The 25,481-nt window shown below is 36.6% G+C and overlaps 1 protein-coding gene across 2 annotated transcripts in view; it reads right to left on the bottom strand.

Annotated features, from left to right (window-relative positions):
- Positions 1–25,481, bottom strand: part of PPP1R12A (protein phosphatase 1 regulatory subunit 12A) — a 144,461-nt gene that overhangs the window by 33,037 nt on the left and 85,943 nt on the right. The window contains exons 8-14 of one of the 2 annotated variants that reach the window (XM_062203160.1): positions 25,204–25,361; positions 16,839–16,963; positions 6,224–6,439; positions 4,579–4,673; positions 3,676–3,780; positions 2,166–2,333; positions 1,597–1,773 (exon numbers count right to left, since the gene is read on the bottom strand). In XM_062203160.1, coding sequence (XP_062059144.1) covers positions 1,597–1,773; positions 2,166–2,333; positions 3,676–3,780; positions 4,579–4,673; positions 6,224–6,439; positions 16,839–16,963; positions 25,204–25,361 — 1,044 coding nt within the window. The remainder of the gene's footprint in view (positions 1–1,596; positions 1,774–2,165; positions 2,334–3,675; positions 3,781–4,578; positions 4,674–6,223; positions 6,440–16,838; positions 16,964–25,203; positions 25,362–25,481) is intronic. The other variant, XM_062203161.1, reaches the window with a different exon arrangement.

Below are 25,481 nucleotides of genomic sequence, written 5' to 3'. Positions count from 1 at the left end.
GTAGGGGAAGTTCTAACTGCCACTGGAGAAATTTATAAGAGCATGGAATCCAGAGATGGAAAAAGATTTCAGAAACTAAAAACTATATAAACCAAAACTCTCGTTTTACCAAAGAAATTCTCACCCAGAGAGAATTACAATTTTAAGGATGAAGACAGAGCAAGGAGTAAAAACACCAAAGAACTTCTGACATCTTTTTCTCTCAACTAACCTCATCATAAAAATTAGCAAAGATCTCAAACTTCTTTTGATAAGGTTGATCAGACTATGGATGCATTAGCTCTACTAATTTATATAAGCTATATGATGTTACTGAAAGCATCACAAAAAAACTAAACTTCTAAGAAACACAGGGCATAAGTTTATAGAAAAATGAAGGAAGAATAAGTAAAATATAATATTGCCCATAGTGGTATCAGATCATAAAATGCTAAACACTTGTAGTGCTGTTACAGAAGTAACATTAAATATCACATTCAATATAAATGAACAAATAGAAAAATGAATAGAATAGAAATACAACAGAATCTTAAATATACTGACAAAAAATTAAGATACAATGATAGAAAAAAAACAAATGAAATTTGTTACTTTTCATAGATTCAGGCACAAATATTACTGTAAGGCCATTTCTATCATAGACAAGGCATTTTGCCAGACATTAAATCAATGCTATGTGACAGGAATAAAGTTAACTTGGTTGGTATATTAAGTGAAGAAAATGTAGTCATATAGTTAATTTAATTTTGCAAGTACAAATAGAGCTTACATTTAGCTTATTACAATTTTCTTTTCTCAACAGGAAAAAAGGAAATTCAAAGCCAGGCACTGTGCATGGTACAGCAGAAAGAACTGAATTGATTCCTCTATAATTTCACACATGCCATATCTCTGGGTCTGTTTACTTTGGTGAAAGAAGGTTATCACAAAAGATAATAAGCATGCTCTTTTCCACATCTATGATTCCATACCAATAGGCAGTAGCAGGAAAAAGTGAGTAATGCTCTCAAAAACACAAACTAAATCCATACAGCCTTTAATGATTTAATTAATGAGTACTTTCTATGTACCGGAACTAAAACTAAGTTAATGTATCCAACATAATTAAAATTATTTGGCATGCATATATGTACAGAAGTCTCTCTTCACCAATAGTCTTCAGATGCAATTCTCAAAAATAACAACAAAGTAGTTTAAAACTGTCAAATTTCTTAATCATGGGAGGAAGTAGCGAGAAAGAATGATTTAACTTGTTGCATTTAATTTCTACGAGTGTGACTGTGTGTGCTTGGGTCTTCATTTTAAAAATAAAAGGTTTGGAAATAAGACCACTACAAAAAACCCAAAATGGCAAGAGAAGAAGAGAACTTTCTGGCTCATTATGTTTAAATAAAAATATCAATTTTATAAGAGATTATTTACCAATCCTAAGCACTAATAATTGCTAATTATATACATTTACATGATTTTGAGTTGACACATCATACTTCATTTATTATTAGCCTTGAGATCTGGTAATCAACTTCTTAAGATTAAGAACAAAAACTTCAACACTGGGCAAGACAGATCAGCAGTACTGTGAGGACCTTTACACACCTGCGTCTCTCCCTGACCTCTGATGTGGAGGAGACAGTGCCAGCAGTAGTTGTAGTCAGGGTTGTGGTAGAAGCTGCAGCATTTACAACAGTTGGAGCAACAGGAATGGTCACTGCCGTGGGAACACTGTCCTTTTCTTTTTCAGTACTATCCTCAGCCCACAAACGATTTGAGGTACTATAGCATCACAAGCAGCAACACAAAAAGAGAAAAGGAAAACAGCTAAACAATGAAAGCACTTTCTAGCAGCTTAAAACGTGACTACAGGGATGGATTTTTTTTTAACATAAGGTGAGACATCTTTCCACTATGAACCAAAAAGCTCACCTAAAGCTGTCAGAGAGAGAAATTTACATTTTAAACAGTCTAATTCAAGAAAGCTCATGATTCAAAAACTTAATTTTTCCCCAAACATGCATAATTTCCTCTTTTTGGAAATAATTTTTGTTTGGAAATAATTTTAACAAGGTAAATGAAAAAATCCAGAGCCCCACAATATTCTAAACAAAAATGCATGCACATACATAAGCACACAATAGACCTGAGCACAAAATGTATCTGTGACTTACCTGCTTTGTGTGCCTGCTGAGGAAGAACCCGTTGTAATCTTTGTAGTAGTGCTTGTGCTGGAAAGCAGGCTTTTCTGAAGCCCAGCTGCAGAGGTAACTGTTGGTGTTGATGTGGTGCTTGGAACACTAGAACTAATCAAATCATCTTGTCTTCTACCAAAGGAGCAACTAAAGGAAAGAGTCATATCTATATAGGATGTGTTTGTATGTATATTCCATAGTTAATGTCAGTACATTATATAAATTCACAAGGCTAATGAAAACCTAAAAAACTGTGTTCCTAAATACACCACCAGCTCCAGCACCAAGAGTTGCATCTACAACTTGCTAGAGTTCAGATGATTTCACCTAGTTGGTAGTGTACAAATTTACTATCTCCTCCCAACCCCTCAACAAGACACAAAAATGAGCCAATTTAAAATTTCATATTTTGGGAATATTTCAGACTATGGTCATGCTTGAGAAAAACTTTGGTTTAGTTTTATCCAAGGAAGATAAAATGTTTGATATTTTTGAAGAAGACTGTTTCAGCAGTGCATCGCATTCCTATGAATGACTCATAAAGCATGTTCATCTTACTCTTATTCTGGGTTGCTTTTTTTTTTTTTTTTTTGACAGGCAGAGTGGGCAGGGAGAGAGAGACAGAGAGAAAGGTCTTCCTTTTGCCGTTGGTTCACCCTCCAATGGCCGCGGCCAGCGCACCGCACTGATCCGATGGCAGGAGCCAGGTGCTTCTCCTGGTCTCCCATGGAGTGCAGGGCCCAAGCACTTGGGCCATCTTCCACTGCACTCCCTGGCCACAGCAGAGAGCTGGCCTGGAAGAGGGGCAACCGGGACAGGATCGGTGCCCCGACCGGGACTAGAACCCGGTGTGCCGGCGCCGCAAGGCGGAGGATTAGCCTAGTGAGCCGCGGCGCCGGCCTCTGGGTTGCTTTTAATAGAGAAATATTTTATAGTGTTTACTCTCTCTTCAATATGATAATACAAACATTTCAATCGAAGGCACTGTCATAGCTCTCAACTACAGGAGAAGCAGAAACTTTCCAGATCACAATGATGAATAAATCAACTAAGACCTTAGCCTATTTCAGTTGCTCTAGTCAGTTAAAAGTTTCTTTTAAAAATATGATATAATCTAAAAGATATTTAAAACATATGACACTTGATCTTCATCAAAAAGCCGAGAAGTGATAAAACATATATTAAATATTAAATATTATTTAATTATATATTAAATATATAAATATATAAAACATATGCTATAAAGCATATGATAAATTAAATAAATATATAAAACAAACATATATATATATATATAAACATATAAAACAAAGGAAGGGTAAATTGTCACCACCTTTAAATAATATATTGTCTTTCAGTCGTTTTATTTAAACAAAATATATATTTAATAAAAGCACATATTTATGATTTTGAATTAAGAGCTACAAACAAGTTGACTCATATTTTTATAAAAGAACACATTAAAGCCACTTAAGAAATATATTATTACCTTTTATGATAAGTTGATCCTTCATTAATTGAACTATTTTTTTTAAGATCATCGTCCCATTTTCTTCTTGTATAAGAACTACTTGTTCGCAAACTTGAGGAATCTCTGCGAAAAGAACACCCTTCAGATTCTGGCAGATAAAATAGGGTTATAATAAAGTCCTACACTGTAAAATATCAGTAGAAGTAAAAACTAGTAAAATCTCTTGAGAAAACACATAGTTATATTTATCAAGAAGTTAAAGTAATTCCAGTTCTAAGACTATTCCTAAGGGACAATTCCAAACACAGGAACAAATTAACATATTCCCAGAAATGTAATTTGTAACCACAAAATATCAGACAATTTAAGTGTCCACAGCATGAGGAGGGGAGATTTACTTGAACTTCAGCAGTTCTACGCTATGGCATACTATGTACCGGTGAAAAGCAATGATTATGGAAAATATTGATGTTAGGAGACAAAAATCAAGATATAAAATTGGGTATTATAACATAAGCAGTTATAAATAAAAAATTCTCAAATTCTATGTCCTGAGAAATAGGAAGAAACAAATGAGAAGACTGGCATCAATTAATTAAGAATTACTCTTCTCTACTTCTGTCCCCTTTTCTAAATGTTTCAAATATTTAGAAAACTTTCAATTGGCTTGTAACCTCATCTCTGTGCCATTTCCCCCTTTGTTCTAGCCATCATGCCACATATGCTATTTTATGAACATACTAAGCCTGTACCTCCTCAGGACCATGTACTTGGTGTTCTATCAGGAATACTCTTCATCTCTTCCTGCAATCCATATCGCACATAATTACAACAATGTTCATGTATTAACTCTGATGCTAGATAGTAAAAAGATATAAAGATTTTACAGTGGATGCATAAAGTGAATCATATTAAATTCACCTATTTTCCTTCTCTTCAATGTCAGATGTACTGGCTAGTCGTCTTGGTATTGTAGGTGCGACATATGCAAGCCTGGTTCCTTTAGCATCTTTCTCCTACACAAGAGGGGGAAATGAGTAAAAATAAATTTGTGTGCTGATTACAGGCAATGCTAAAAATATTAAGGGATATCCAACAATAGCCACTACAGGTTACTTTATGTTACTTTATTAGTTCCTAAGCTGAAGTCCAAAGCCTAGTACTGATGTCTATCAATAACTATATGCATTAAAGGTTAGCCTTTCCAAATTAAATTTTTTTCTTTCACCTTAAGTCTGGAATTAGTTAATATTTTAACATAAGATATAAGGAAAAATTCTTCCAATCTTACTTTTTCTGAAACCTCTCTAAAAGATTAAAGTAATGTAATAATCTGAAATATCCTTATTTCTTCCAGAGAAATAGGTCTCACATACAGCTCACTGAGAAGCTATTTAAAGTCCTGACAATCTATGCATTAAAATACATTGAAATATTCAAGACAAAAACTGTTTAAATTACATTTATCTAAATATTGTTGAGTATGCAGTGACAGGGATACTGATACATTTTTGATATAATGGCATAAAATACTTGGAAAATAGTTAAACTATACATTTGTGAAAAAAGGAAAAATAAAGTAACATTATTTCACAAGTAATTACATCTTTGGATTTCTGATACAAAGAAACATTCCTAAATGGAGGAAGCATATATATAAATTATATATGTATGTATTTATACACACTCAACTACCGAAAATGCTGGAGAAAAGAAATAATCTAACCATATAAAATACCACTGAATGTACCGTGGCACATACTATTCGATGCAGTATCAATACTGCCTCTCAAAACATAGTTGTTACAACTACTCATTAAGACAAAATTGCTTATAAAGTATCATGAAAAGGTCGGTAGGGGCTGGAGTTGTGGCATAGCAGGTTAAGCTTCTGCTTGATGCCAGCTTGAGACCTGGCTGCTCCACTACCGATTCAGCTCCCTGTTAATGTGTCTGGGAAGGCAGTGGAAGACGGCCCAAGTACTTGGGACCCTGCACTGAAGAGGTAGACCAGGAAGAAGCTCGCCTTCTAGATTCAGCCTGGCCTAACCCTGGCCGTTGCGGCCATTTGGGGAATGAACCAGTGGATACAAGATCTCTCTCTCTCTCTCTGATTCTAGGCTTTCAAAAAAAAAAAAAAAAAAATACACACACACACACAAGAAATTGCAGATAATGGATAAATGTAATGTAATGTATGAATATACTTACATTCTAGAATAAACATTATTTTAAACTTCAGAAAATTCATTGACTCATAATAAATAAAATAAGCCTTCTCTCTACAACATTCTATTATAAATTCTCAAGCAAGATACAGAATTTTCTTCTGTGAAGTACTATAATTTACGTTTTGGGTAAATGTGCCTGATCCCTCCCCAGTACTTATATTGCCACAAAGATACGTGTTTAAGATAGGTAGTCTGTGTTATGAAATTCATTGAGTCAGGTGAATTAAGTTGACACCTAGACCTAAAGATATCCAGTAGAGAATCTAGCAGATTTGATGTTCCTGGAAAAGTAATTATTAAAGTTTTTATAGAAACCAGATTGCAAAATAGTTTACCTTTTCTTTATTATCCAAAGAAGAAGAAAGTCTGGGACTGGAAGCTGAACGCATAACACCTGCAGTGTCTTTTTCTTTCTGAGCCTCTTTAGATGCTGTGATTTCAGCAAGTGCTCCATAACTGCCAGTCTTTCTAAGTCCTAACCTCCAAGATGCAGGAGACTCGTCTTTTCTCTCTTCTTCTTTGGGAGAAATTTTTGTAGCTGAAGCTGGAAACTGTTTTTATTTTATTTTTTAAGGAAGAGAAAAAAGAATTACTAATCTGTTTAATTCCTAATTTGGAAACACTAAATTTACAAATAATGTTTAAAATTGTAGTTAATAGTTTCAGGAGAAAGCACTTTTACTAAGAAGGTTAATGACTTAGTAAAAAATGTAAAGATCTAAAATTGAAAAATGAAAAGACTACCTTTCCAGAGGTTAGATTTAAGAAAATGCACTACACACTATTTATATCACACACAAAAATGATGATGCAGATACAGAAACAAAAACAAGCACACCATAAGGACTTAGAACCATGCATCTTCGGAACCAATATTCATATTAAACTTGTTATGTTGTAGCCTAATATAAATTTTTGCATATAGAAATGCCTCACCATAGATTTTTCACCCTTATTGGGCACAAGCACAATGCCAGTTTTGCGCAAGCCCTGCCTCCATGATGCAGGATCTACTGATTCCACCACAGGCATGATAGGAGCAATGAAATCATACTAAAGCCAATTAAAATAAGACAGGTAAAGAGATAAAGATAGAAAGCGTGAAAACAGAAAAAAGAAGAGCAAAAAATACTTTTCTTACAAAAAAATTACAATAAATTAAAGCCCAGCAATTGGGTAATGACACATGACCCAATCTTTACAAGTCACTGGAAACACGGTTTAATTTTAGCATGAGATAATCTGAAGAACAATGAAAATCTTAAAGCAGTTAAAGGTACACATATTATATAGTATGTGAGTGAACAAACTACTACACCTGAATTTTGTTTTTATTCACTTATATACTCTGGTAAAATAATTTTAAATTCAACATAATTAATCAGAAACTAATAACTGGCATTTTATAATTATACTATTTAATTCAATATTTTGACTATCAAAGCTTTAAATTTACTACGTGATTTTCCCACTAAACACTAATTTAAATGCTTTGACTAAAAATTATTTTTAAATACAAATATTCTTTTCTATTGTTAGGGTTTTCCAACAGTGATAAAAATATGACATCTATTATCATTACTTTTACTTCCAGAATTTGAAGGTTTAACCAGTTAGATATAGATTGGTGAATACAGCAACTAATCGGTTGCTACAACCACGCAGTATGGATAATTTCTAAAAAACTTTTTCCTTCATACTTATTGCCCACATCTGCTATAATTAGTAGGTTGACGGAAACTGTTATAGCTCCCATGAAGCGAGAGGATAATTTCATAGGCAAAACTTTTATGAAATATCTAATTCTTCCGGTAACTAATTTCTACCAGTAGAGTTCTCGAAAAGTGAACTAAAGTACTCCAAGGTGCAACAACAAAATCAAAAGAACTCTGTAGGATGTTTTAAAGCTTTGAGACAAGCCCAGTGACATCTCTTGAACACTATACAAACTGTCATTATTAACTTATTTCATCCTCTTAAAAAATGAAACAAACAGACATTTTCCCCTGCCATGTGGCACTGTGAAAATGACTACACTAACACTAAGGTTATGCTGACCAAGAAAGTTTGAGACATCTGTAATATATTCTATGCAATACGACAGGCACTGAGACAACTGCTTATTGATTTCTGAGCGTAATATACTAGATAATATATTTTAGGCTTGGTAGACCACGGATTATACAGAATGAATGAGTGTGTGGCCATGTTCTAATAAAACATTATATAGGAACAATAAAATTCAAATTGCTGTCACAAAAATAGGTAGTAGGCCAAGTCTGGCTCACTAGCTATAGTTTTCCAACCCCTGCTCCAGGCCACCTCCTTCACAGCAACCCTTAAAGCCCTGGAAATGTTTTTCCTCCCTGATAGAAAGCAGGTAATATTTACTTAGTATTATAATAGAGGCTAACATTTAACAAATGCTTACTAGGGTCCTGCACCAAGCTAAGTCTAAGAGCTTCACATGGGGCCAGTGCTGTAGCGTAGCAGGTAAAGCTGCCACCTGCAGTGTCAGCATCCCATATGGGTGCTGGTTCGAGTCGGGGCTGTTCCACTTCTGATCCAGCTCTCTGCTGTGGCCTGGGAAAGCAGTACAAGATGGTCCAAGTCCTTGGGCCCCTGCACCCACGTGGGAGACCTGGAAGAAGCTCCAGGCTCCTGACTCCTGGTTCTGGATCAGCACAGTTCCAGCTGTTGCAGCCATCTGGGGAGTGAACCATTGTATGGAAGAAGACAACCCCACCCTATCCCCACCCCCACCCCCACCACCTCTGCCTCTCTAATAAATAAATAAATTTTGAAAAAAAAGTTTATGGGAAATGGAATTAAGAGATAATCCACATTTTAAAAAAAGAAATAATATTATTTCTGTAATTTTAGTGTTGAGAAAACGGAGGCAAATCATATCACTCTTGAAATGTGCGTTTATATTCTGGCCTCAGAATCAGCCCTTAAGGCATTTGGATCTGGCTAAAAAGCCCAAGAGAGTATTTCAGGCATGGAAAGCCAAGACACTCAGGCAGGAAAAAAAAAAAAAAAAAAAAAGGTCTAAATGAAAGATCTCTGTGAGTGAGATCCCAGCGGAAAGAACAGGCCATCAAAGAAGGAGGTACCTTTCCCTGAAGGGAGGAGAGAATTTCCACTTTGACTATGATCTTGTCTTAAATAAGATTGAAGTTGGCGAATTCAAAAGGCTTCCATAGCCTTGGCAACTCATGACAAGAGCCTCGGGTGATTACTGACGCCATAAACAGGAGTATCAATTGTTAAATCAACAACAGGAGTCACTGTGCACTTACTCCCCATGTAGGATCTTTGTCCTTAATGTGTTGTACAACGTGAATTAATGCTATAACTAGTACTCAAACAGTACTTTACACTTTGTGTTTCTGTGCGGCTGCAAACTGTTGAAATCTTTACTTAATATATACTAAAATATATATATATTTTACTTAATATAAAATATTATATTTTATAATATATAAAATATATATAAAATATAAAATAATATATAAAGAGAATTGAAAATGAATCTTGATGTGAATGGAAGGGGAGAGGGAGCGGGAAATGGGAGGGTTGCAGGTGAGAGGGAAGTTATGGGGGGGAAAAAGCCACTATAATCCATAAGCTGTACTTTGGAAATTTGTATTTATTAAATAAAAGTTAAAAAAAAATAAATTCAAAGATAAGCCTAAAAAAGAAATGTGCATTTATAGTCTGGTAAAGGCTGATATATTTCCATTCTCCTTAACATGAGTTTGGATTTAAGTACTGACTTCTTGTTTTTAAAAGCATCTTTTTTTTTTTTTTTAAATTTGACAGGTAGAGTTACAGACAGAGAGAGAGAGAGAGAAAGGTCTTCCTTCCATTGGTTCACTCCCCAAATGTCCGCCATGGCCGGCGCTGCACCGATCCGAAGCCAGGAGCCAGGTGCTTCCTCTTGGGCTCTCATGTGGATACAAGAGCCCAAGCACTTGGGCCATCCTCCACTGTCCTCCCAGGCCACAGCAGAGAGCTGGACTGGAAGAGGAGCAACCAGGACTAGAACCCGGCAGCCATATGGGATGTCGGCGCCGCAGGCGGAGGATTAACCAAGTGAGCTATGGCGCGGCCCCAAAAGCATCTTTCAGTTTTACCTACTATGTAAACCTTTCTGAGATACTTCACTACACCTCCACAATGAAACTGCTCGACTTTCTGACTCCTGATCATTCCTTTTAAGTAAACAATCTCCTTTTTCCAATCCTTGTGGCATGTATGCCAAGTAAGCTCTCCTTTCTTCCATCTCCTCTTTCCACTTTATTCTCCAAAAGGTAAGAAGTAGGCTCTTCTCTGCTTCCTTAGGTCATATACTAACTGTATTCCACTAACTCTCAAATCTGTTATTCTCTAGTCCAGTCTGACTCCTAAATTCCAAGTCCTGAATATTTCACTAAAGAATGAACTACCTAGAACTATAATCAGAATTTGACATTCAACAGCTCTGAGATAAAACACTTCCGAACCAATGCTCCCTCAGTTCTCTATTTCTGTAAATAACACTAACGTTATCTCTTCAATGCCCTTTGCTTGAAGTTTTACAATCATAATACACACATTTTCTGTCGTCTTCCTCCATGTACAAATTAGGTGTCAAGTCTCTAAATATCCTCCTCTGTGTTATAAACCCATGGCCACTTCCTTAGTTTGTATTCTTACCACCAAGGGCAACTTCAGTTTTTAAGAAAACTTTTCAAGAAACCTTTGCTCAATCAATCTCTCATCTTCAAATATATCTGTACATTGCTGCCAGAATGATATTCCATAAAGTATAATTCTCTCATGGCATAGTTCAAACATCTTCCATGATTTTCTATTACATATCAAATATAAAAGTATTATCCTAGAAATAAATATATTCTATAATTTCGATCTACTTTTCCTGTGTTTTTATCTGTATGTATCCTGTAAATCAAACTGAACAAGTAATTCATCTTCCTACCAAATACCATCCCTACTTGCTCACATGATTTCTCTTATCTACCTTAGAGCAAATTGCATAAACCCTCTTGTTCCTCAGTTGAAATATTAACAACTCATGCTTCAAGATCTGTATCAACTTTTCTGATCCCATTAGTTCAAATCAAATGTAATTCTTTCCACTTTTAAAACATCAAGCTACATCTGTTCACTTTTATTGGCACATATTTCATCTTATGTCCAAAGCATTTATCATTTTTGTAATATAAATTATTATAGTTAACGATTGGAGCAGTTAACCAGAATACTTTTAAAAAATTCTGAATTTTCAGCCCTTAAGGCATTCGGATCTGGCTAAAAAGCCCAAGAGAGTATTTCAGGCATGGAAAGCCAAGACACTCTGGAAAAAAAAAAAAAAAAAAAAGAAGACCTAAATGAAAGATCTCTGCGAGTGAGATCCCAGTGGAAAGAACGGGGCCATCAAAGAAGGAGGTACCTTTCTCTGAAGGGAGGAGAGAACTTTCACTTTGACTATGACCCTGTCGGAATAAGATCAAAGTCGGTGAACCCTAAAGGCTTCCATAGCCCTGGCAACTCATGACTAGAGCCTAGGGAGATTACTGACGCCATAAACAAGAGTGTCAAATTGTTAAATCAACAACAGGAGTCACTGTGTACTTACGTCTCATGTGGGATCTATCCTTAATGTGTTGTCCAATGTGAAGTAATGCTATAACTAGTACTGAAACAGTATTTTTACACTTTGTGTTTCTGTGTGGGTGCAAACTAATGAAATCTTTACTTAGTATATACTGAATTGATCTTCGGTATATAAAGATAATTGAAAATGAAAAAAAAAAACCACTTGGTTTTAAATTGGACATTGCATAGAAAATTAATCAATTTTTAAAAAATATCATGTAGGATCTCTGTCCTTAATGTGCTGTACATTGTGATTTAATGCTATAACTAGTACTCAAACAGTATTTTTCACTGTGTGTTGCTACGTGGGTGCAAACTATTGAAATCTTCACTTAATATAAACTAAACTAATCTTCTGTATATAAAGAGAATTGAAAATGAATCCTGATGTGAATGGAAGGGGAGAGGGAGCGGGAAAGGGGAGGGTTGCGGGTAGGATGGAAGTTATGGTGGGGGGGGAAGCCATTGTAATCCATAAGCTGTACTTTGGAAATTTATATTAAGTAAAAGTTTTTAAAACAATCTGAATTTTTACCATATATCCAGTAAAGAACCTATAGTTTAAATTTTATTGGAATATATATGCATATAGTAGAGTAGGAGGAAGGTTTTAGAGATTCCCAGAACATTTACTTGGACTACCAAAAGTTACATAAACTTGTCAGTTAACAATTTAAAACACAAAATCAAACTGACAATTTTTATATATAAAATCTCCATAAATTATGAGGCTGATCTTATTGCTACAGAAATAATTCTTTAATTTTGGGTGAAGAGGTAAGAACTTAAGGAAAAATCATTAAGGTGAATATATCTAGGGTTTCTTTTAGCAATCTGCTTCTTTTTCAGTGATCTATTCCTATTCAGTGCCACGAGGCACTAATACACACAAATACAAATAGTTTATGTACTGGAGTAGGAAGCTAGAGAACTTAAAATAACTTTGTATAAATATTAGGAGCAGAGTAGCATCATGGAACCTAAAATTACATAGAACTCTGCCAGATCTTTTTTTTTTTTTTTTTTTTTTTTGACAGAAAGAGTGGACAGTGAGAGAGAGAAAGAGAGAGAAAGGTCTTCCTTTTGCCGTTGGTTCACCCTCCAATGGCCGCCACGGCCGGCGCACCGCGCTGATCAGAAGGCAGGAGCCAGGTGCTTCTCCCTGGTCTCCCATGCGGGTGCAGGGCCCAAGCACTTAGGCCATCCTCCACTGCACTCCTGGGCCACAGCAGAGAGCTGGCCTGGAAGAGGGGCAACCCAGACAGAATCCGGCACCCCGACCCGGACTAGAACCCGGGGTGCTAGCGTCGCAGGCGGAGGATTAGCCTATTGAGCCACAGCGCCAGCCCTGCCAGATCTTTTAAGATACATTTATAAATTAAGAATTCATTTAAGATAATTTATATCAATAAGATCTGATATTACAGGCAAAATATTGGAAACATTTTAAAAAATTTAAATGCTAGATTAAAGTAGATAAGGAAGATAAATATCATTGAATATAATAGGTTTTAACTCATGCAATAATGGTAAGAAAACTCTTCTACCCATTAAAAATATTTAAAACTTTTAGTACATCATGACTTTACTGCTAAACACACAGGTGCAAATTTAGTATTCACAAGGAAGTACATAGGGGAGTTTTACAGGTAAATGAAGTTTTGGTTAAGGCACTACATGGTGACACGAGTTAGAGCTAACAAATTTTCAAAATTCTACTAAGTGCTTTTTAAGGAATTCCATATCAAAGCACATATAATTATGATCATATGAACACAAATTCCTAATGAATTCAAGAAGCCCTCATTTCTGAAAAACAGCAAGTAAGATAACTCCTTCAAACAGTTTCTTGATACTCAAACTATGTACCAGCAAAATCCATACATGTTTAATCACAAATAATTTATTGGTTTCCTTGTTAAGAGTTTTGCAGGATTATTACTAACAGTACAGATTCTTAAATTCTCAAGTTTATGATCTTTTTAAAGAAAACTTGATATTTTGATCACTGTGGCCAATTTAAAGATTAGCAAGACTTTCAACATAATAGAGACACACTGGGGATTTAAAAACCAGTCTTCAAACACATGCAAAACAAATAATGTCAGACAAGCAATAAATAAGAACTCCAAACTCAGAGACATGACAACTAAACACATAGTGCATTTCTTGAGTGGAACTTTGCTTTGGAAAAAAAAAAAAAACAAAAAACAGGTAGAAAAGATATTACTAGAAGGATAATTGGGAAAATCTGAGTATACATGTCAGTTAACACAGACAACAGTATTGTACCAAAGTTAGATTTCCGAAGCGTGATTATTCTATTGGGAGAATGAAGGATAATGCCTCTATACTGAGGAGACACAAACTGACATACAGGGATGATGTGTTATGATGAGTGTAATCAATTTTTCAATGGTTTCTAGGGAAAAGTGTATGTGTAAACAGAGAAAGAAATTAGTACATTCATTAAAGATAGGTATAGGGCAGGCATTTGGCCTAGTATTTAAGACAACAGTTGTGCCACCTGCCTCCCGTTTTCAAGGTTCTAGTGCCAGTCCTCTCTAATACCAACTTCTTGATGCGCAGGCTGGGAGACAGCAGGTGATGGATCAAATAGTGGCTCCTGCCATCCAAGTGAGAGGGCTGGATTTAATTCCTGGCTCTCAGTGGTCAGTGGCTGTGAGCACAGGGTGACTAAACCAAAGGTGGTGGGGGCCTCTCAAAAAAATGTATAACCAATTTTAAAAAGCAGATAGGTAAGGTTGTTGAGGAGAAACCCTTAAAAAGACAGCAGTAGGTTAAAAAAAATCTGTAATCTTTAATTTGGGTTAAAAGAAGGAGAGGTGCTAGACTGAGAGTGAAAAAAAAAAAAACCTTTATAAAGATCAACATACCATCTGAAGAATATATGCACTCATGGATAAAACAGGTGAGAAGGATGGAGAACAGATGGATAAGAGAAAGAGGAGAGAAAGAAATGAAACTGTTTTGGAGCACACTTAATTACTAAATAGGCCCTCTCTGTCAATCAGATATCAATCTGATGATTCTAACTTTATTACTCTTTGTTAATTTTGTTTTGTTTTATGACAGATAAGAAAGACAGACATTTGTTCAAGGTGACAACTAACAAGAAGTGAGGTCAGCAGTTGATCTCCAGTTTATCTAACCTCAGAGATCATGCTCTTATTGGCATATCACAGGTGTATGCCTAGTGTTTTGTATTATGTTTAAAAACCTAGATTCTAGTTGGTTCATTGATTTGGGGTTGTACTTTTTTTTTTTTTTTTTTGACAGGCAGAGTGGGCAGGGAGAGGGAGAGAGAGAGAGAGAGAGAGAGAGAGAGAGAGAGACAGAGAGAAAGGTCTTCCTTTTGCCGTTGGTTCACCCTCCAATGGCTGCCGCGGCTGTTGCGCTGCGGCCAGCGCACCGCGCTGATCCGAAGCCAGGAGCCAGGTGCTTCTCCTGGTCTCCTATGGGGTGCAGGGCCCAAGCACTTGGGCCATCCTCCACTGCCTTCCCGGGCCATAGCAGAGAGCTGGCCTGGAAGAGGGGCAACCGGGACAGAATCCGGCGCCCCGACCGGGACTAGAACCTGGTGTGCCGGCGCCGCAAGGCGGAAGATTAGCCTATTGAGCCGCGACGCCGGCCTGGGGTTGTACATTTTGTCCCTACCTCATTTGTGAAATTATCAACATGCATTTCTACTTAATTCAGATAAAAGATACAAAACCCATGTTTCTAAAAAAAGAAAACAATTGGTTTGAGGGGCCAGAATTGTAATGTGGGTAAATGGGTAAGGCTGCCTGCGACATCAGAATGGATGCTGGTTGGTGTCCTGGCTGCTCCACTTCCAATCTATCTCCCTGCTAATGAGTCTGAGAAAACAATGGAAGTTGTCCAAGGTATTTGGGCCCTGTCACTCATGTGTAAAACCCAGATAAAGCTCCTGGCTCCTGGCTTTAGGCTGCCCAGGACTGACCATTGTGGCCATCTGGGATGTGAACCAGCAGATGGAAGATCTGTCTCTCTCTCTCTTTGTAACTGACTTTCAAATAAATAAATGATGAAGCCAGGAGCCAGGAGCTTCATCCAGGTCTCCCATGTAGGTGGCAGGTGTTCAAACACTCGAGTTATCTTCTGCTGCTTTTCCCATGCCATTAGCAGGGAACTGGATCTGAAGTGGAGCAGATGGGACACCACTAGACACCCACATGGGATGCTGGTGTCACAGGTGGCAATTTCACCAGCTCCGCTGTGGGCCCCAGCAAATCAATCATTAAAAAAATTTTCATGAGAAATAGAAACTACCAATATCACTGTTTTTAATACTATGAAAAAATTATCATTACCATCTACTGTTTAAAAATATTTGTATTTTTATTTACTTGAAAGGCAGAGCAACAGAGAGAGAGAGAGAGAGAGCGAGCAAGAGACAGATCTTTCCATCCTTTGGTTCATTTCCTAAATGCCTGCAATAGCCAGGGCTATTGGCCAGGCTGCAACCAGGAGCATGAAATTCTATCTGGGTTTCCATGTGGGTTGTAGGGATCATCTAGCAGGTTGAGCAATTATCTAGCAGGAAGCTGGATCAGAAATAGAAGATCCAGGACTTGAACCAGGCACTCAAATATGGGATGTAGGTGTTCCAACCATGGCTTAACCCTCTGTGCCACAACACCTATCCCCTCATTTATTTATTTATTTCCTTAGTTTATTTGGGAAGGAAGAGAAACAGAAAGAGAGAGAGAAAAAAAAGAGTTCCTAGTTTATGAGTTGATTCACTCAAATGCTTGCAATGGCCACCAGCAGCCAGGAACTCAATCCAGGTCTCCTTTGTGGGTGGCAGAGACCCAACCACTTGAGCCATCATCTGTTGTCTCCCCGGTTGTGTAGTAGCAAGAAGCTGAGATTGGGAGTGGTGCCAGGACTTGAACCCAGGTATTCCATTATGGAACGTGGGTTTCCCAATCACAGTGTCTTAACTGCTAGGCCAAATACCTGTCCTCATTCTATCACTCATTTTAAAACATCAACTCCAGTTATTTGCTAACTACTATCCATAATGTCAATTGCAAAAAAAAAAAAAAAAAGGAAAAAAAAAAAAAGAGAGACTATATAACACGGTTCAGAAGAAAGCTCAGTAACTTTAAAAACAGAAATGAATATTTTTATTCTAAAACTGTAAATATATTTAGAAAAAAACTAAAAATTTTAACAAGTTAGTCCAAATGATACTTAAACAGAATATGTATATTTCTGGCAAATACAATTTTGCCTTACCTTTTTGATAGGTGATGTAGGTGTTGCCTGACCTGATGACACAGTAGGTGTTGTAACAGCTACAGGAGCTGTTTGTGTACTGGAAGTGTTGGCATTCGTTACAGAAGTCATGGGTTTTGTTTTATCTATTAAAAATAAGCAAAAAAACATTAAGAGTCAAGATTCTACAGGAATCTGGTTTGAAAAACTGGGAAAGCATTTTATATTCTAGTTTTGTTTAATGTTTTGTTAATTCAAAGTTTTTGCCCACTATGACCTCTAGCAAAAACAGAACCTAACTTCTGCATTTTTAAAGTGAGAAAAACACTAAAAAAATTTTAAAAAAACTTTCAAATAAGATTTAAAATGTGAAAACATGAATGTAATACAACTAAAAAAACTTCAATGATTTTCTAAAACAACTATTATTGCTGATCTAAAATTTATTGCTCCTTTTGCTCCTAAGAAATCTAAAAGTGCTTTTGTCAGTAACCAGCTTATATTCCTGTCTAGTGGTTAAATGTCCCAAAGAGCAAGCCCTCTCACACTTAAAATTCTAAAATAAGCGGGCACAACTCCATCTTCCTGGAAAATAATCTACCTCCTTGTAGAGAGAGAATCATTCAATGAATATTTATTGTCTTCATACCTCCAGTACAGTACTAGGTACTGAGGCTATCTCAGCCAATGAAAAGACAAAATACCTTGGCTGCACAGAACTCAAATTCTAGAGGGAGAAATAAATGCTAAATAAGATAAACATAACATGTTACTACTTTTAATTTATTAAGATATCAATACTGTTGAAGTCCTTCTATTTGATATTAGTGAAGAATGAAAAGTTCATATCCTAGAAGGAAAAAAAAACCCAAAAAGCCAAAATATACCTTTCTCCCCTTTACTCTTTCCTTCAATTACCTCTAAAATGTATAAATTGTTTGGAAGGCAATTAAAATTTTTGATTGAGTTCCTATTTTCATCTGGTTTATGAGAAGAGAAAGATCATAAAACAACACAGGTTTGGAAAGAATGTATGAAGGAAAATTTAACAGATATTTTACATTACATAATTTCCCAAATAATCTTACAAAAATGTAGAAAAAAGAAAGTTCAAATTGTCAAATCTAGTTGTAGTTCTACATGGAAAAGGCTGTTATCTCATGCTTGCCAAATAAAGTATGATAAAACCTGATTGATATTAAAAGAGTTGAGAGAGAAGGAACCAAATACCATTTACATGGATTAATTCTTGATATAGAGTCAAGTTTTTCTGGCACAGCCAACCACCGGCAACAGGAAGAACAAAATTATCATAGTACAATGCTTCAAATAAACATTTAAAGTTAGCTCGGTGAAAAACTGAGCATAAGGTGATTGTTATACTTAAATTCCAAACAGTCAAAAAACACAATGTGCTTTGATGCTAAGTAGTTTAGAGAAGTGAAAAATTTAAAGATCTATCCACATCAAATAGTACAGCTCTTCTCATTTTACAATCAAGAAAATTTCAATCACAGAAAGACTTACCAGTTGTTGGCAAAAAGTAGCCTACAATTATAATTGTTTTAAGTAAGTACTCTGTGTGAACACTGAACAGCAAATTATATACGTTTCTATGAAGAATAATTCGGATAACAAAATCTTAGGAATCTTTGAGTCACCTGAACTTCTAGTTCTTGAATTCTATTACATAACTAGTAGAACACTTGATACATGAGTTAGGAAATCTGGGTGCCAGTCCTAGCTTTCTGGTGCACATGTCCACATGGTTTGATTTGTAATGATGTATTTTATTGCACTGAAAGACCAGAGGCCAAAGTATGTCATATAGGAAGGAGATTAGCTACATAAAAATAACTTTAAATACTTTGAAAGTAGATGAGTCCATTTATATATTAATGATATATTTTTATCTTTCAGTTTTTGTAAAATATACAAGGGAAACAGCACAAATTTAACTGAAGTTATATTAGGTATTGATCATATTTAGATTTATAGAATTTAATTTTATACAATAATTTTATGAAAGCTAACATTTATTACAAAGCAATTTTTTTTTTTTTTTTTGTTTGACAGGTAGAGTTGTAGACCGTGAGAGAGAGAGAGAGAGAGACAGAGAGAAAGGTCTTCCCTCTGTTGGTTCACTCCCCAAATGGCTGCTACAGCCAGCACTGCGCCCATCTGAAGCCAGGAGCCAGGTGCTCCCTCCTGGTCTCCCATGCGGGTGCAGGGAGCATTTGGGCCATACTCAACTGCCCTCCATGGCCACAGCAGGGATCTGGACTGGAAGAGGAGTAACCGGGACTAGAACCTGGCGCCCATATGGGATGCTGGCGCCACAGGCGGAGGATTAACCAAGTGAGCCACGGTGCTGGCCCCACAAAGCAATTTTTATATAGTATCCATAGAAAGCAGTTTTTATTGTGATTACAAATGAGAAATCTCAGATTAAGTCAACTGCCTATACATACTCCTAATATTACACCTACAACCAGTCTATGTTCTTAATCACAAAACATGAGTATTTTTAAATTTAGGAATATTTTAATTAGCATGTTACACAAGTATAACATTCAATGACTACCTATTGCTCTAGCCTCTAATTTTGCCCATATGATTACTTTCACTAAGGCAAAGGATATGCTGAGTCATGTAACCAACATTGTGACAACAATGAAAAAGAATTTCAATCTATAAGGGACAGACTCGAGCCATTTATGTATTTCAGAAACTGTGTACTACGGAAAAATTATTTACTTGTGAGTTTACTAAGCTTCCAGAAGATAAAAGAATCCATAACACACCACCTGGGCAACAAATCTCATCTACACCTGTTTATAAATAATATCTTGGTTTTTAATGAACATGCATTATCAGCATGTTTCCAGACATGTGCTTATTTAATAAAGTTTAGTTTTCCACATTTTGGTAGAGAAAATATTTTGCTGAATGAATAAAAAAAAATGACTCAAAAATGTTTTTGTTGTAGTTAGAATCAACATGATTCCAAGAAATTTTGGGGCTCCATTTGTGCTTTCCTAATGACCACTGAAATTAGTCCCAATAGTTTTTCCAGTGGTCAAAAATCTTAACTAGAAGTAAAATATTTTCCTCTGATAGACTGAAATGTTAAAATGTCAGATTACGAGAAGCCCATAAAAGGTGTGGAGTGGGCTGGGCCCCTCCCTTGTCATCCTGCACCTCTGGGCCATCTCTCTCTGCTTTCCTGCCCACCCACTATGCTACCTGTGGCTACTTCTAACAACTCGCTTTGCACCACAAGGTTCTGGCCAGTGGATTTCTCACACCTGGCTCCTGGCCTGTTCTCTTCTTGGTATGGACCCAACTTAAGCTTCTAAACTCCTCTTTCTCTTAAATAAAGCCCTCACTTTCCTGGGTATTTCTCTCACTGAATAAATTACAAAACCTGATAGAAATCCAAGATGGCGGAATAGGAAGGGAGCACATTGATATTCTTCGGCAAGACACAGGTTAATATAAGTGGAGATACTGCAGGGTCAAGGAAGAGTAGGGGAAGAAACAGCAGCGGAAACTCTTCTAGAACTAGTGATTCACAGCGGACCTGCGTGGAAAGCGTGGGAGCCCAAGTTCGGGACACCAGCAGCAGACTCAACGCACCAGCGCTGGAACGCGAGGTGAGCCGAACCTCCATAGCCCGAGACACCAGACTTAGAAGACAGAGAACAGGAAAGGAAACAGGCAAACCAAAGAAAAGAAGAAGAAATTAGAAATCTAAAAAATATTGTCGGGAATCTACAGGATACTATTAAAAAATCTAACATTCGGGTTTTAGGAGTTCCTGAAGGCATGGAGAGGGAGAAAGGATTAGAAGGCATTTTCAGTGAGATACTAGCAGAAAATTTCCCAGGTTTGGAGGACAGAGGCATCTTAGTACAGGAAGCTTATAGAACCCCTAATAAACATGACCCAAAGAGATCCTCACCACGACACATCGTAATCAAACTCACCACAGTGAAACATAAAGAAAAGATTCTAAAAGGTGCAAGAGAGAATCGTCAGATTACTCTCAGAGGATCTCCAATTAGACTCACAGCAGACTTCTCATCAGAAACCCTACAAGCTAGAAGGGAATGGCGAGACATAGCCCAGGTACTAAGAGAGAAAAACTGCCAGCCCAGAATATTATATCCTGCAAAGCTCTCATTTGTGAATGAAGGTGAAATTAAGACTTTTCATAGCAAACAGAAACTGAAAGAATTTGTTGCCACTCATCCTGCCCTGCAAAAGATGCTTAAAGATGTGTTACACACAGAAACACAGACACATGGTCACCAATATGAAAGAAGGTAAAGGAAGGAAACCTCACAGCAAAAGATCACAGGAAGCTCAATTTCTCTTTGACATAGAATTAAACTCTGATGCACTGTTAGAGCAATGTGTTAAAGTAATCTAGTATGTTCTCTTGATGTCTGTTAAATTCTAATTGTTCAAAAACAGCTGAATTTTTATTAAGAGCTATGGGTTATTTAACTATGTGCTTATTTTCAAAGACTTGAATAATCACCTTGTAACAATGATCAAATTTGGTCTATGTTATGTCATGATTTTAAGGAATCTTAGTTCAACCAGATATTTTGGATTTTGATATTGGTCTATTATGCTATGTTATATGTGTGTACATATTGTATGTCCACATGGGGAAATTTTATTAAGAGTTTTATTTTAAATGGCTTTTAGATAAGATTGTCCATAAATTTAAGCTGCTAAAATCAATCAAAGATACATTTTAATTTGTGTGACCTGAATCTGTGTATCATATGTTTTAAACTTGTTGGTAGAAAGAAACTAAAAACATTTTATATGGTTGTGCTTAAGTTTACTGGTTAAACAAACTACACCATCTTAGATATTTAAGAGGTGTTTTCAAATACATGATTCTTAAAATTTATAGAAGGCATTGGACCTTCTGGTAAATGTTTTATTAAGTTCTTATCTAAGGGTTGAAATGGTTTGCTAAGTATTCATGTAATATTGCTATTGTTAGCAAGTGATCTAGGACTTGCTCCCTCATCTCTCTATTCTAAGCCCAACTTGTTCTTTCATTTCTCTATTCTCTTCAAGGTAGGGAACTAATTCTATTATGAAGGAATCTGTAGGACGCACAATTTAATCTTTAGACCTTATAAAAGAGATGGCTAACATTTTTCTGTAATAGCATAGCCAAAATAAGAGCTTAAATAATAATCTCATAGCTAGATTCACATCGCCATCAGCGAAGTATACAGTAAGTAGAAAAAAAAAAAAAAAAACCTCCCTTTCAGACCAAAGGGAAAGAAAGTTTTAAAGTGAGAATATAATTTTCCTCATGGGCATTGTCTACCTTAGAAAAACTACTACAGAACATGCCTGTGACTATAGACTTGTAGTTCAGGCCACCGAAGATTAGAGATGGGACATGGGCACTCTCTTGACTTGCATCCTCTGGTCTGCTTTAACACAAACCAGGAGGAAAAGAAAGCTCGGCATCAGAAGCAATGGGCGGCAGGCCTATTAATGGCTGATCTGTACGGTGATCTGCCCTCAAGGAGACCCAACAGGCCAGTCCACTGCAGTGGCTTTCAATGTGGTAAGTCTGGGCTTCAGCAGAAGTCAGCTTGTGAAGAGGCCTGGCAGCTCTGCCAAGAGTTGGGTCACTGGACATGGACCTGCCCTGGACTCGAAGGATGCCCAGGTCAGAGCCACAGATCTTATTGGCTCTAAGCTGAAAAGCCCTTCACTCAGCCCAACTTCCAAAGTGACCACTGCAGCTGAGGGGATGGTCAAGTAGGGTCAGCAACATTGCAGGCAGAACTGTAAATTTCTTGTTAGAGATGCCACCTGCCTTTACCTGGCCAGCTCTCCTCCCAGGCCAGCCAAGTAATGAAAGTCAACAGAGTGCCTTCCCCTAGGAGGTTCACACCTCCCTTAGGATATACCCCATGTGAAGAGATAGATAGGTCTGGGCCTCTTAACTTACAAGGCCTAAAGCCCACCAGATTATTATCAAGCCCCTTCTATCAGGTTCTATTTGCCTCTCAATCAGAAAACTTAATTGTAGCTTAGACAGCACCTTTCTTAGCTCCTCTAATAATGACTCTGTCCTTTGTTCTAGACCCTGTCTAGTGCACTTGGGCCTCATTCCTTTGTAATCATAACCTCTACTCTACCACCAATGGCTCTACTCCCAACCTGTGTGTACTGATGGTCCTCTTCCCCACTTAATGCTGTATAATTGTTCAGACCTGGTAAATGCCACTCTTAGGATCATTGGTTACTATCCTCACTCTGTCTTTTATGACCTTTTCTAAATATGATCAGAGTCGGGGAACTTGGAAGGCTTCCATAGCCTTGGCAACTCATGACGACAGCCTAGGGTGGTTACTGGTGCCATAAACTAGAGTGTCAATTTGTTGGGTCAACAACAGGAGCCACTGTGCGCTTGCTCCTGATGTGGGATCTCTGTCCTTAATGTACTGTACATTTTGATTTAATGCTAAAACTAGTACTCAAACAGTATGTTTCACTTTGTGTTTCTATGTGGGTGCAAACTGTTGAAATCTTTACTTAATGTATACTAAATTGATCTTCTGTATATAAAGAGAATCGAAAATTAATCTTAATGTGAATGGAAGGGGAGAGGGAGCGGGAGAGGGGAGGGTTGCGGGTGGGAGGGAAATTATGGGAAGGGGAAGCCATTGTAATCCATAAGCTGTATACTGGAAATTTATATTCATTAAATAAAAGTTAAAAAAAAAAAAAAGAAAAAAAAATGTCAGATTACACAGTTCAAAAATGGCATCTTATGGTATGTTATGCCAATTAAAAATTTTGAGTAATTAACTGATACACATTAAAAAAATAAATGTTACTTAATAACAGCAATTTGGTAAGCTGTCTATACATACTTGCATGCCACAGGAGAAAAACAGAACTCACATCCTTTATAGCAAAAAGGGAAAATAAATTGTTATGGTGGCTTTGTAAAGCAATCTGGCACCATCTATAAAAACTGAGAATATGTTTACCTTATGACTCAAAATTTTGAGTTCAATTTCTAAATCCATTACAGATCTCTTGCAAATGAGTGCACACAGGAAACGTGATCACTGGGGCAGTATTTGAAATAACAAAAAATTAGAAACAAGGAAAATATTAATCAGAAGGAATATGGATACATTTAATGGAACATTATAAAATAGCTAAAGTGATAACTATGTAGATAAAGTCATAGAAAAAACTAATGGAAAAAATCTAAAAAATCACTTTAGAGTGAAAATATCAAGATGCCCAATAACTCCTAGAATATGAAAATAAAACAAAAAACAATATTATGACTGCTATATATTGCTTTTGAATGTACATACAACATAAAAGAGCATAAAAATGGACTAGAAGATTACAGAAAAACTTATGATAGTAATCGCCTTTGGGGAGGAAGGAAAGGATGCAGATGTAGGTGAGTGACTAATCAAGACAACTGTAATGTCTTCTTACATGAAAAATTTGAAGTAAATGTGACCAAAGTATTAGTAAGCATTAAGTCTTAAGTTTTTTTAGTTGTAAATGAATGTGTATTATAATTTTATCTTAAAATTTCTCAAAACAAAGCAAACTATCCCATATCTTCACAGGAAAGTATCTTGATTAATTCTACTATTTCTTGGGAAAAATTTATGATGCAGTTGGGATCGGTCTCCTATGCTTTTGGGCCTCAGAAAGCTTTGGGAGCATTCTGAAATTGCTGAGAGCCCAAAACACCTTATCTGTATCATCTTAAGGGGGTCTTAAAAGCTTTTGCAACTTCGTCAGCTGCTGCCTGCAGTGCCGGCATCACATATGGGCGCTGGTTCAAGTCCCGGCTGCACCATTTCCAATCCAGCTCTCTGCTATGGCCTGGGAAAGCAGTAGAAGATAGCTCAAGTCCTTGGGCCCCTGCACCTGCCTGGCAAGACCCGTAAGAAGCTCCTGGCTCCTGGCTTTAGATCGGCACAGCTCTGGCTGTTGTAGCCAACTGGGGAGTGAACCAGCAGATGGAGGACCTCTCTCTCTCTCTCTCTCTCTCTCTCTCTCTCTCTCTGTGTAACTCTGACTTTTAAATAAATAAATGAATCTTTAAAAAAAAATACAGGTCAGTGAAATGCAGAAGTGTATAAAAACCTCCAGATAACTGGAGAACATTAAGTTCACAACCCTATGTAAGTTTCCGGTATTCACTGAATATTAGAGTTCATGGACAAATCTAAAAGACATAACTTCTGAGTTTGGCAGATATCTGAATAAGTAACAAATCAGTACAACACATTAAAGAAGTTTGACCTGTACTATTTTATACTGCAAGAAAATTTATTTATCCTTCATATTTTACCTGTTTCAGCTTCTGATTCTGAGTCATCTTCTTCATCTTCTTCACTAGAGCAGCTAGATTCATCTTTTTTTCCTTCTTCTTCTTCATCAGCCTTTTCTTGTTCCAGAGATTCAATACGGGACGCATTTTTCTCTGGCTCAATAATCAATGTTTCTTTGCTGTGAAAAGAAAATAACCTTCAAATAATGATAAGCACTACTTCATTTTTTTGCTGATTCATGTTAGTCATTCTGTAGATATTATGCCAACTGTTTCATAATAAGAACAAAACTTATTTT

Source organism: Lepus europaeus, chromosome 10, assembly GCF_033115175.1.
Source record: "Lepus europaeus isolate LE1 chromosome 10, mLepTim1.pri, whole genome shotgun sequence".
Lineage (NCBI taxonomy): Eukaryota > Metazoa > Chordata > Mammalia > Lagomorpha > Leporidae > Lepus > Lepus europaeus.
This window is presented reverse-complemented; position numbering and strand designations above follow the sequence as displayed.